The 13,479-nt window shown below is 40.5% G+C and overlaps 1 protein-coding gene across 1 annotated transcript in view; it reads left to right on the forward strand.

Annotated features, from left to right (window-relative positions):
- Positions 1-13,223, forward strand: part of ADNP2 (ADNP homeobox 2) — a 20,185-nt gene extending 6,962 nt beyond the window's left edge. Inside the window, exons 3-4 of the mRNA XM_009324484.1 lie at positions 4,712-4,801; positions 9,376-13,223. Coding sequence (XP_009322759.1) covers positions 4,712-4,801; positions 9,376-12,369 — 3,084 coding nt within the window. The 3' untranslated portion in view covers positions 12,370-13,223. The remainder of the gene's footprint in view (positions 1-4,711; positions 4,802-9,375) is intronic.
- Positions 13,224-13,479: the final 256 nt, after the last annotated feature.

The raw sequence follows: 13,479 nt of genomic DNA on the forward strand, positions 1-13,479 counted from the left end.
CTTGGGAACTGGCTGGGCATCGGTTGGTGGGTGGTGAGCAATTGCATTGTGCATCACTTGTTTTGTATATTCTTTTATCGTTATTATTCTTTTCCCTTTCTTTTCTGTCCTATTAAATTGTCTTTATCTCAGCCCACGAGTTTTACCTTCTTTTTTCCCCCGATTCTCTCCCCCATCCCACTGCAGGGGGAGTGAGCAAATGGCTGTGTGGTATTAAGCTGCCTGCCAGGTTAAACCACAACACACAGTAATGCAACTCAGTGATTAAACAGTAGTGTATTTCAGCCAGCTGGTACACAGGCTTTTTGGATGTTCAGTATGTTCATGACTTCACATTGACCGTAGTCAAGGGTTTGAATTAATTCTGTATGATGGTACTAAACTAAGTTAACTCTCCGTAGGTATGCTTTTGTGTCTTTTGTGGTGTTTTTTCTGAAACTGTATAAGTAAATTATTGGAAAAAAAATGCTTAAGATCTACATGCAAACTAATTCTGGAATATTCTTGGTTATTGCAGTTGAACAATGCTTGATGTATTTAAATAAATATCGTAAGAGCTCAGGGAAAAGAGTATTTGTCTGGTAATTTCCATTTTCTTACTGTTTTTATTGTGTTGTATATTGTTTTGTAATTAAACCTGTAAGTCAGAAGCTGTTCTGTCTTGACCCTTTGAAGTAGAAATGTTTTGATGATGCTAGTTCTTTTGCTATGAAATTGAAGCAATCCAGTTGGCGGCTGGTCATGAGCGGTGTTCCCCAGGGCTCAGTTTTGGGGCTGGTCTTGTTCCATATCTTTATCAATGATCTGGATGAGGGGATCGAGTGCACCCTCAGTAAGTTTGCAAATGACACCAAGTTGGGTGGGAGTGTTGATCTGCTCGAGGGTAGGGAGGCTCTGCAGAGGGACCTGGACAGGCTGGATCGATGGGCCAAGGCCAACTGTATGAGATTCAACAAGGCCAAGTGCCGGGTCCTGCACTTGGGCCACAAGAACCCCATGCAGCGCTACAGGCTTGGGGAAGAGTGGCTGGAAAGCTGCCTGGCGGAAAAGGACCTGGGGGTGCTGGTTGACAGCTGGCTGAACATGAGCCGGCAGTGTGCCCAGGTGACCAAGAAGGCCAATGGCATCCTGGCCTGTATCAGAAATAGTGTGGCCAGCAGGAGCAGGGAAGTGATCGTCCTCCTGTACTCGGCACTGGTGAGGCCGCACCTCGACTACTGTGTTCAGTTTTGGGCCCCTCACTACAAGAAGGACGTTGAGGTGTTGGAACGTGTCCAGAGAAGGGCAACGAGGCTGGTGAGGGGTCTGGAGAACAAGTCTTCTGAGGAGCGGCTGAGGGAGCTGGGGTTGTTTAGCCTGGAGAAAAGGAGGCTGAGGGGAGACCTCATCGCTCTCTACAACTACCTGAAAGGAGGTTGTAGTGAGGTGGGTGTCGATCTCTTCTCCCAAGTAACTAGCGATAGGATGAGAGGAAATGGCCTCAAGTTGCGCCAGGGGAGGTTTAGATTGGATGTGAGGAAAAATTTCTTTAGTGAAAGAGTGGTTAAACATTGGACCAGGCTGCCCAGGGAAGTGGTTGAGTCACCATCTCTGGAGGTATTTAAAAGACGTGTAGATGAGGCGCTTAGGGACATGGTTTAGTGGGCCTGGTGGTGTTGGGTTGACGGTTGGACTCGATGATCTCAGAGGTCTTTTCCAACCTTAATGATTCTATGATTGCAGTCTAACTTTTTGATTGCAGTATGCAGGTTTAATGGTGAATGAGGAATAAGTTGTTTTTCGTTTGGTTGGTTGTTTTTTTGGGGGTGGTGTGTTTTTGTTTGGTTTTGCTTAATTTTTAATAAATGGTGGTGGTGGGGAACCCAGCAAACATTTCCATTCTGGAAAAAGCTCTGTGAGATGTGGACCAAAAAAATACCATTTTAGTGTTTTGCAAATAATTCGCCCTCAACCAATTTCATAACTTCAGTTTGTTTTTTCCAGGTAATCTGGGCCTGGTTTTGGTATAACTTTAGCAGCACGAAGATTGTTTTTTAGAACCTGGTTTCTACTTGGCTTATATGATGATGGTATTTCTCTCTGGTAAAATAGGGTGTGTGATGTCTCAGTAGGTGAGAATTAGCTTAAGTTTGGTGGTTGTTTTTTTTTTTTTTTTTTTTTTCCCTGAAATACTGAGATTGATTTCTGGGCATTGTCTTTGTGAGGAGGCTGGACAATTAGGGAAATGTTATGAAATGATATGATACAAACTTGACCTGCCATCTGGTCTTAAAACTGGTCTTAAACTGTTCTAATAAGGCATGATAATGGACAGTAGTTTATGAGGAAGGTGAAGGGTTTTCACATGCAGCTAGTATTTCTTTGTAGCTTGGAGACCAAATGGGTTAGTTTTTGGGCTAAAAATTCTTAATTGATCTCTGCTAGGAAGAAAACATGAACTTTTTGTGCTAGATTACTAGTTTGATTCTCAAAGTAGTACTTTTAAGTACACTGTAATGTCTGAGGCTTTCCTTTACTAAACTGTTTTACCTTCTTCAACATATTGTGATCTTTAAGTCTTCATTTAAACTCTGAGGTTTTTATCTTTTTATTCTGGAGAACTGATGGTTTTAATACAGAGGGGAGAACAGTTCTTAGTTTTAAAACGTTTTTCTCTTAAACTTACAAATACCCAGTCTGCATCAGGATTAATTGGGCTTCTCAGAGGGTTTTTATTCCCTTCTTGTTACCTTTCCCTTCTCCTGTTTTCCTCCCCTTCTCGAAGTGAGAAATGTAGGAAGGGCATAACGAGTTAGCTGATCAAAGTTTGCTTCTGGGACGTCAACATGGATCTCTATAAAGCAAGAATTCAGCATAGCCGTTTGCCACACTGGCTAATTGTAGTGATAAGAATGGTTATCTTTTTTTATCAGTGAATATTCTCTGTAGGAAATAGCTGTTTCGCCAAAATGATCTAGACTTACTATCACACACATTTGGCTTGTGGGAATCTGGTGTTCAAGTCTAGGAGCCTCTCTTGGTGGAGAGTACTCAAACCAAAAGCAGAACATGTTTGGAGTAGGCCATAAACTTCAAGAAAACTTTAACAGTGTGTAATTCACTCCAGTGTGTTCAGCTGAAGAAATGTTAGTAAATCATGAGTCTCTTCATTTTCTCTATCAAGTATATATAAGAAAAGCATCGTGTTCTCTAAGGCTGTGGGATTTCTCTTGTTCCATGCAAGAGTTCTTTCTAAGGTGGTCTTTTAAGGTTTGGCTGAAGGGCAAATAAAGGACTCATTCAGTGCCTAGATGTTGATTAGAATGGAAGGGGTTTGTTTATTGTTGCCCTGAGCTCTTCAGGATTTTCCTTGGGGAAACTCGAAGGTTGAAAAAGCTAGAAAGCTTATTGCAAACATTAGCGACATTTTTCTAAATTCTTGAATAATTTAATTTAAATCAAATCATCACTGGCATGACCTTCTGGCTCACTATAATCTGTTATACACACAGGGATGCTCACATTTGCACAGTGTGGGCAGGAGCCTAGTGCAGACAGAGCCTGCGTTAAGTAGGATTGTGTCTTTGACTGCTAGAGGCTTTGTTTCTTTTCTGTTGCTCACTGTATCCTGTGCTGCTTGTAAATTTCACATGAATATTGCATTGTTTTTTTTGACCATGAACTATTAGATTTATGAATTCCACTTCTCTTAAAGATGATTTGATCTTAAATGGTGTTTATTACCTGCTTCTGCTGTTCCAATGGGATTTGGTGCAGAGGTGAAAACACCTCTCCCTCTCTAAGCATCTTGCAGAATTTTGAGTGAAGAGGGGTTTGTGAAAGGGAAGGAGAATGTGAGGGGAGAAGCAATGCTAGTTTTCTGTGGGTTAAGCCTGGATTTGTAGCCTGTGTTTCATCTAAGACACTCTAGGGTGCTGTTGAAGCTAGCCTAGGGTCTTCAGAAATGCCTAGCAAACAGCAATCTAGTTATTTTTTTCATTAAGTTTGTGTTTGGATATGTGTGGGCCTTAGAAGATTGGAGAGGAGCTTAAGATTTTTAGAGTAGTAGCTGGCTTTGGCTTGAGGAACAAACTGCTCTGATGGGATTGATTAGAAGAATGCTATAAGGAAAGTTGTTTACCCTGACACGGATGTTCCAGATGCAGTAATATTGTTCCTTTTACAGCTTGAGGAAGAATACTGCTGCTCTTCAAAATAAGCTTCTGGAATGTCTTTGTTTTTCCAAGTTAAAAGCATAGCAATGCTATGAAGATTTAATACTAAAACCTGTTGCAAAGCAAACCATAGTGGTAAATGAATAAATGGAAGTAAATAGTGAAATATTACAGATTACAGGAGGAGGAAGATAGAGGGAGAAAATATCTTTCAGTGTTCACTGTGAACTTGGCTAGAAGCAATGGAATTAAAGTGTAAATATTTTCACTCCTATATTATTTTCAGTAACTATGAAGTGTTCAGAATTCCTATTATATTACGAGGCAGTCATATGAACAAGTATTTGAGGCAAAATAAATCAGACGGGTCAAAGGAGTAATTTCTTCGAACTGAATTTTGAGACCTGTATCTGAATACTGTATGGACTTTCCATTCATCCTCTGTTGTGTGGGTTTTTTTGTTCCTTTTTTCTTTTTCCTTGCTCTGTATTGAGACTATTTTTGTATTCAGAACAGATTGCAAAAGCAGATTATTTCTTGTTTTTTTTTTCTTTTAGACTCTTCGAAGTTTTGACCCAGGTGAAAAACACTTTTGTAACACTTCATGGAGTGATGTCTCTCCTTGGGAGTCTGTGGGCAAAAGGAAGGTACGTATATTTGTGTTAGAAATTCAGACTTGCATGTGGAGTCGCTGAATTTTATCACTTTCAGAAGTCCTGGAAAAGTTAAAATACACCTTTCTATGGTAAAAAAAAAAAAGCTTTAACATCTGTTTTCTAAGTACTATTAGTCAGGGAATAATCTTCAACTTCCTCTGTGTTCTTCCCTGTAATGCAGCTGGTTATAAGGACTATATATGCCATTTGCTGTCTTTAAGGATACAACCTTGAACATCAGTATTTAAGATGTCACACTAATGTTCTGCCTTTTTAGCCTAATCTGATGTGTAGTCTTAACATGCTCTTGTATAAAACATGCTTCTTGTTTCATTGGAAGGGTGAAAATGCGATTGCATAGATGTGAGTGGATTAAGCTGAAATTATCATTAGTGGCTTGCAATAGAGTTGCAGTGGAAAACGTATTCCAGTTAGATTTGTGTATGTGAAACAGCTTTATAGCTGGAATCTTGTGTGAAGCTAGAATCTACAAGAAAGGCAGGGTTGAGATGAACAAACCAAAGGATTTCCATAATTTTGTATTCTAGCAAGTTTCTAAGATACTATATAGAGCATAGGAGTATATCCAGAAGAAAAGGTGGTCTTTTCTCAGTCTCGCTGGAGCATCTTGGGGCTCCTCATTGCTTCCATGAGGAAGGCCTGTCAACAGCATGTAAACAGCGGTGGGTCTGCTCTTTTCATCCTGAATCAAAAGGTAATGGTTTAGAATAGTGTGGTGGTGGTTTGCCAGGATTTTTTTATCTGTCTTTACTACCTTTAAAACAAACAGTCTGTCAGGTGCAATAGTTGCATTTTTTAACAAAGCCCTCAACATACAGGCTGACCAAACAAAGCCACTCAGTCTTTGTCAAACTGTCATTTAGTGGAAAGTGACCCCTCCCGCCCTTCAGGACCTTTGTCTGCTTTGTCTCCTAGTTCTCCTTTCCTGAACTTGGGTTCACACATTTAAGACTGGAGGTTCATCTGTTCATGTGAATTTGTGGATGAAAGAGTCAAATGTGACTTGTTGTTTGACTAGGTCCTTAGAGACAGATTGCATCTAGCCTCTTAGTGCCACTTCAGATATGGCTTACAGTTACCTTCAGTCAAGACTACCTTTAGTTTAGGTGAATGGAATAAATCCTGTTAATGGTTATGATGGTCTCTATCTCCAACCCCCGCTTCTTTTTTTTTTCTTCTTTATGCACATGGAAAACTTCTCCTTTTATCAGGTCTCCTGGCTCCAGTCGGCCTGTTATCTGAGCTCTAGCCTTGCTGATTTTTGTCATCTTTTGCCTTTTCTTCCACCTTCTGACTAAAGAAAGACATTCAGTGTTGGTAGATCTTCTGTGTTAGATGAGCAGGGGAGGTTCCCCCTCCTCCCCAGGCATGAAACAGGAAAGAGGGGGATGAAGACAGAGCAAGTGAAGCTTCCTGTCTAAAACTTAAGATGAAGTTTGGTTTTTTTTTTTCCTGTCTTCCTTCCACAGTCCTTTGGGAAAAATGATTAGCCATTTTAGTGAAAATGGAAAAGAACTAAAAATCATGCACTAGAGAGGGAATCTTCTTTCATCCCTGTTGTCTGGAGAGAGACCAGGCATAGAGACCTGATCCCCTACCAGAAGGGAGAAGTACAGATCCTGACTCAGGTAGTCAGCATGACCAGTAGTATCTATATCTGTCCAAAAAACAAGACTGGAATCTGATCTGATGAACTTCAGCATAGAGTATGTAATGTGTTGCTGTGGAACAGATTTGCCAAGCTATGTCTTTTGGATACTAAACTTGTTCCTATCCATTTTTCTTAAACAACTGTGGTTCCTTGATATATATCATTCACATATCTTGGCATCATGCTGCGTAGATTTGGGAGAAAAGAAGTTGGTCCTTCAGGATGTTCTATGCCAAAGTTGTTGCCATAAGGGGAAAATAAGTTGTTTGAGCTACATTGGAAACTCAGTAGGCTGGAGATGATGTCTATTTAGGATGAGTTGGTGGTTTTTACCATTAGTACTATTTTCAGGGAGACAATAATTCTGGAAGAACTTTGGGTTTTGGAGGCTGTCATGTCTTTCTGCTTGTCCCTAGGTTGTGGGGAATGTGAGACTACATAACGGAAAGTGTTACTGCGTTCTGGGGTATATTCTTTGGAGTGGTACTAATCGAGTTTTCCTAAATGCCTCTAATAAGCCTTTTTGGATTCCATTTGTACAGTTTAGGGTTGTGTTGGTCACTCTCCAAGATGCTTCATTTTTCCTATGTGGCTTAGAATTCTTATTTTGCCAAATTTTCTATAAAACTGAGATGCCATTAGTAGACTGTAGTAGCACTTGCGAGCATAAAAAGCAGCTTAGATGCGTATGCAAGGAGAACATGCTGATGAAATGATTTTCTAAGGTGTCTGTGTGGAATAGCTCTATTTCATACAGAAAACATCAAAGTAGCAGATGTCCACATACTTCTGTTCTGCTGAAACAGAATTTTTTGGGATTTTTTGTTGTTGTTGGGTTTTTTTGAGCTAAGTAGTGAGACTTTAGGATACGTCCTAATTTGACAGAACTTGAGGTACAGAGCTTTTTTTTTTTCTTTTGCTGAAGTCTTGTAATTTTTACCTCCATCAAAAAATAAATTATCTAAGAAGGCATGGAACATTATTTCCCCTAGACTTACCAGTATGCAGGTGCTGGGGTGGTTTCTTAGTGGTATACTGCAATGCTTGTTTGTATAAGAAGTAAAAACATCGTTACTACGGAATAGTAAATTAATTCAGCACTTGGACCACTTACTTGTAAAATAGAGTGTTCTCACTCACTGCATGTAACAACAATTGTTCAGACTTGGCAGCAAGGAAATATTGACAGTGTATTCCACTATGGTATAAGTTTATGGGGACAGAAGGACCCAAACCAGAAATGGGGGGTAGGTGGGAGGGAAGAAAAGGGGGTAAAAAAATATTTAAAAGCATATAAGCGTTTCTAAGCCTCAAACAACCAGTTAAAATAAGCAGTCATCTCTCTTTGTCACGTGACTTCTTCAGAAGTAAGGCTAGTGAGGTGCAGCTTTTAATAATGCTCTGTATGCTTCATTAGTTCAGTAGTGTCAGTGGTCTTTCTCTACTCAGTATACTTTAAAAGTAAGATTGAAGCTGCTTCTAACTTGCTGTGGTGCTGTTTACTAGCAGCTGAGGCCAGACACCCTAAGAGTGTAAGTAGAGGTTAATCCAGTGATACCTTCACAGTGTACTCTTCAGCAGCCTTAGCCAGCCAGTGGCTTTGTCTGACCCAGTCTTTTGAATTTGGAGGTGGGATTTTGGTTATCATCAGGAGACTCTTCTAGTAATGCTAATAGGTAACATCTTCATGGCTATATGAAATGACAAAAAAATAACTGCACAGATTTTTTGCTACAGTGCTTCATAACGTGTCTGTGACTTGTATGTAGGTGATCTAGCTAGGCTGGATGCTGTAGTGGTGGAACAGCTTGTTCCCTTTGGATGGTGTTTCGTAAGGGGTAGAAGTCAGTAAGGTGAAGAACACATCTGAGGGAACAGACAAGTTCCACCAGATGTTTGAGAGTGCAGATTTGTCACCTGGATGTTGCTGTGACTGATTCTGTAGTTTTTGGCAGGAGCCAGGGTTAACTTCCTAGGAAGCTGATAAGAAAACATGGTTGATAGGGCTACCAGTTTTTCGGAAAGAGCAAATAATGTTCATATGGATACGAAAAGTAATGCTGTCACGTGGCATGTAATTGAGGGAGCAAACCACTGTTTAGTGGACGATAGTTAGGTTTATTTTTATACAGTTAAAATATTTTTCTGCAAAGAATCTATATGCTCTATATATAGAGTGTGCTAGAGGAAATTTCTTAAAGAAATTACTGTGATGGGATGTCCAGTATGTTGAGATAATACAAAGAGGTCATTGCTGCTTTATCATAAAAGGGGGTTTTATTCCTTTCTCTTTCTATTATTAATCTGGCTCCAAAAGAATGTTCTTAAAAATTAGTCTTTTGTGGCTTTGCTGGGAGAGGTACTTTTGGAGAGCTTTCAGTGAAGGATAGGGTATTGAAATACACCAAAAAAACCCAAAACCCACCACCCCCTTCTCTCTTCTCTCTTTTTCTCCAGTAGATAGGAGGTGGCCCTGAACTAAATAAAGCTTTAAAAGTGTCAAATTAAAAGGGCTGCTTTAAAAGTGTCATATTAAAAGGCTTCACCTCCTATGTACAGTGGTGTACAAATTCTTCTTAGCTTGTTCTGTGATTCCCATCTTTAAAAATGGGCTTCAGAATTACTTTTTGTGAACCAGAGTAGAAATTAACTCACTTAAGGCTTCTTAAAAAATCGTAAAGAAGCAAAAAAGGCACAAATGTTTCTCCCTTTAAGTATGTCATCTTTAAGTCTGCTTTTCAAAAACAGATCTCCATGAAACTGAGCAGATACGTGCTATACATCCAGTGAAGGCATTTTTTTGGACAGGTGATAGGGCAGACTTACTTTCAAACAGATAACAGGGATTTAGGAACTGGCAGTTTCTAAGTGGATGTTTTTGTTTTGTTTGCAGAGATACAGAACAAAGCCGTACTGCTGTAGCTTATGCAAGTTCTCGTCAAAATTGCTTACTTCATTCAAGAATCACTTGCACCGTTACCATGAGGATGAAATGGACCAAGAGCTGGTGGTTCCTTGCCCAAAATGTGCATTTGCTTCTGATCCCAAAATAGTAGGAAAACATATCCGGATGTTTCATTCATCTAATAAAAGAATACAGAACTATACAGTCAGCATTTTGGATGGCATGAAACAATTCAGGAGTGACATCATAAACTTTACATGTCTAAAATGTCACTTTACAGACACATTGTATTACAATATGAAGAAACATGTGCTGATGAACCATTTTCAAAACTTAATAAGTACATATTTTGGCCAGAAACCTGATGAAAGTAAAGAGAATTCTGTTGAGCACTACTGTAAAAAATGTAATGCCTCTGCAAACAGCCAAGATTCTTTAATGTATCATGTCTTGACAGCTGAAACACACCGAGACCTGGAGAACAAACTTCGGTCTGTGATTTCAGAACATATTAAGAAACCAGGACTCGTGAAACAAATGCATATTGCTCCAAAGCCTCCCCAGGGCACGTCAGTGGCTGCTCCATCTGCAGGGCCTGCCGCTGCCCCAGCAGGTTCCGTCACAGCTCCGGCTTGCATCCAGCTTGCATTTCCACAGAATAATCAAAACCAGAGTGTGGTGCAGCCAAAAGCAGTTCAAAACACAGTCAGATCACTGACTGTTCCAAGTGCCTCTGGTAGCCTTCCACATACAACTTCCGCTCCAGTTGTTACCCCGTCACATGTTACTCTTGTATCTAGTAATCTTCCCGTAGGTCAGAATAACATTAATATTCAGCCATCACCTTCCCAGCCTATCCTTGTTTCCCATAGGCTCCCCCTTAATCAGCCTGCAAGGGCTGGAGCTATTCCTCTTAATCATTCTGTTGGGACTGTAAACAGACCTGTGGCCCCCGCCGTTCTTCCTCTTAATCAACCTGTCAGGCCTGGGCTCTTTCCTATTAATCAACCCATTGGTACTATAAATGGTCCGGTTGCAGCTGGAACGCTACCTGTTACTCAACCAGTCAGCCCTGTAAATCAACCGGTTGCACCAGGAGTCCTCCCTGTGAATCGACCGGTTGCACCAGGAGTTCTCTCCGTCAACCAATCGCTTGGTCCCAGGGTCCTTCCTGTGGCACCAACAGTTGCGTCAGGGGCTCTCCAGCTTAACCAGCCTGTTGCCTCTGGGGTTGTTCCTGTCAGACAGCCTGTCAGACCTGGGTTTCTTCAGCTTAATCAACCTGTTGCCCCAGCAGTTTTCCTAGTAAACCAGCCAGTTCAACCTGCAGTTTCTCAAAACACAACTCTCTTGACTGCAGGTTCTATACTTAGGCAGTTGATTCCAACTGGCAAGCAGGTTAATGGGATACCTACGTACACGCTTGCCCCAGTTTCAGTTACTTTGCCTGTACCTCCTGGTGGTGGAGTAGCAACTGTTACGCCACCACAAGTGCCCATCCAACTAATGCAGTCTGGGACAGTAACTCAGTTGTCCCAGTCACCGGCTAGCGCACCCTCTCCTCCAGTGGTTTTAACATCTCAGAATGTATCATTACAAGCCTCCCCACCTGGTCCTGAAACAAGTCAGGCTATCAGACAGGCTAAGCAGTGGAAGACTTGCCCTGTTTGCAATGAGCTTTTCCCCTCAAATGTCTACCAGGTGCACATGGAGGTGGCCCACAAACATGGTGAAGTAAAAATGGAGAAAACCCTGGAACCTGACAAACTCGCAGCTTGCGCGCCCTTTTTAAGGTGGATGACAGAAAAGACAGTCCGGTGTTTCTCTTGTAAATGTTTTCTCTGTGAGGAAGAGCTCATGAAACATCTCTTGATGCATGGCTTAGCTTGCTTGTTTTGCACAGTTACTTTCCATGACTTAAAAAGCCTCGTGGAGCACAATAAAACTACACACAACGGGAAGAAGCAGTTACATGCAGACTATAGCAACAGAGGATTTCAACTAGGTAATGATGCTCAGGGTGACCTTGTATTTCCACACTTTGATTTCAGTACAGTGTTACCAAAAGAAGACATTGGTGAAAGAGAAGTACATTTGGCAGTGCTCGCTGGACTAAATTCAAGGACGCTTGTCCCTGTTTACATCAAAGTGAAGCCTCAGACAGCAGAAGTGAACAATAGGTGCAACAAAAAAGTGTTAACCTGTCCCTTTTGTTTTGGTACGTTTGTTAGTGAAGAAACCTATGAAATGCATTTGAAAGAGCGGCATCATATAATGCCAACTGTACACACAATTTTAAAGTCTCCTGCTTTCAAGTGCATCCACTGTTGTGGTGTGTACACTGGAAATATGACTCTAACGGCTATTGCTGTACATTTGCTCCGTTGTAGAAGTGCTCCCAAAGACAGCAACTCAAGTGTGAAGATGCAGCTTGAGCGCACTGAGAAGAAAGAGCTACTGTTTGTGAATGGTGAAAAGCATGATTCTGTGATACCGAAAAGAAAGCAATCGGATTCCTGCTTTGTTGCAGAAGACCAAAGGAATAAGGAACAGCAGCTTCTGAGCTTAAGTACTGGCATAGCTCTATCTCCAGAAAAAGAAATTAATTCAGGGGTAGTGCCTTTCAAACGACAAAAGATTAATACTAGGACTGAGGTGAAGAAATTTCCTTCTAGTGAGGATCTTCGCATTCTAGCAGTAGATCCTAAACAGTATGATCACAATTCGTATGAGGCTCAAAAACAGTTTTTGACAGACTACTTTCACGAGAGGCCATATCCTTCTAAAAAAGAGATGGAATTACTTTCCTTGCTACTATATGCGTGGAAAATAGATGTTGCATCATTCTTTGGAAAAAGGAGGAATATATGTTTAAAGGCGATAAATAATCACAGACCATCTGTGCTGCTGGGTTTCAGTATGTCGGAACTAAAAAATATTAAGCACAGTTTGAATATAAAAGATGAACCATTAGATATGTAAACAAGCTTTTTATAACAGCTAAAAGCAATCCATAATTACATACTTACTGATTTAGCAGTTTATTGTATTATCTGTTTTAACTTGCAGACTGGCCTGTTGAAGGGTGCAGTAGTACAAAAAGTCTCGTTCAGTTGTGACTGTTATTGTGAAAGGCACACGTAGTTGTGTATTTGAAAAAGCTAAAACCTTCAGACTTAAACATCTGGAATTTGTTTTAGCTTTTTACTTTTTCTGGAATAGTGGGTTTTTGGTTTTTTTTGTTGGTTGTTTTTTTTTTTTGTTCCGTTTCCCTTTCTTCCCCTCCAGGCTCCCATTACACTTTTTATACCACCATGTGAAACATTTGTCTTTTATTTTTCTGCAATGTTGTCATCTTTTCTAAATAATAAAATGTATAATGTTGGTTAAAATAACTGAGGTAAACTACGTGAAAAACATCTATTTGATTATTTGTGTTTTTAAGTCCTCCTAATTTTTTTAACCTATTTCTGCTTTATCTGCTGAAGAAGCGATTGTAGCCTTTACATCCATTGCCCCTTCAAATTCCCAGAGCGCTGGTAGCAATAAAATACATGGCAGTCTCTTTTTTTTTTCTCAGTCAAAATACCTGTGCCAGTTAAGTCTGGTGACTGGTATCTAACTAGTAGTAACATGGTGGGGATTGAGGGGCTTGTGGGGGGGGTGCCTACTGAAGTGTTATAATTGACTGACTTGAAATGGTTGTGTTATTATCTGTTAAATAGACCTTGCTAACCGGAAGCGTTTATTCTTTTTGTTGGTGTTGAAGCCTGGTTGTTTAAATACCTGTTGTTCAAAGCTTGGTAGCAGCATTTGGTTTCCTTCCTTTTTCAAAAAGCAGAACTGCTTGGAGAGTCGGATTGCTTTGGTACGTGGAGTATGTGACTTCTGTAAACATCACTTATCTGTAGAAGCCCTATCCAAATACCACGGAAGTTTGGTGGAAAATCTGATTTTTATTTTAAATCGCTGTTGCATGAGGTAGTAACTGCGCAGTGCCTCGTCCCCAGCAAATTAGATACATGGCTTGAAGTCCTTTGAGTCAGAAATTGCACATACTGAAACTGGGTGAATTGGTAGCATCAGGACTTT

The sequence above is a fragment of the Pygoscelis adeliae genome, unplaced genomic scaffold (genome assembly GCF_000699105.1).
Source record: "Pygoscelis adeliae isolate BGI_AS28 unplaced genomic scaffold, ASM69910v1 Scaffold95, whole genome shotgun sequence".
In the NCBI taxonomy this organism is placed as follows: domain Eukaryota; kingdom Metazoa; phylum Chordata; class Aves; order Sphenisciformes; family Spheniscidae; genus Pygoscelis; species Pygoscelis adeliae.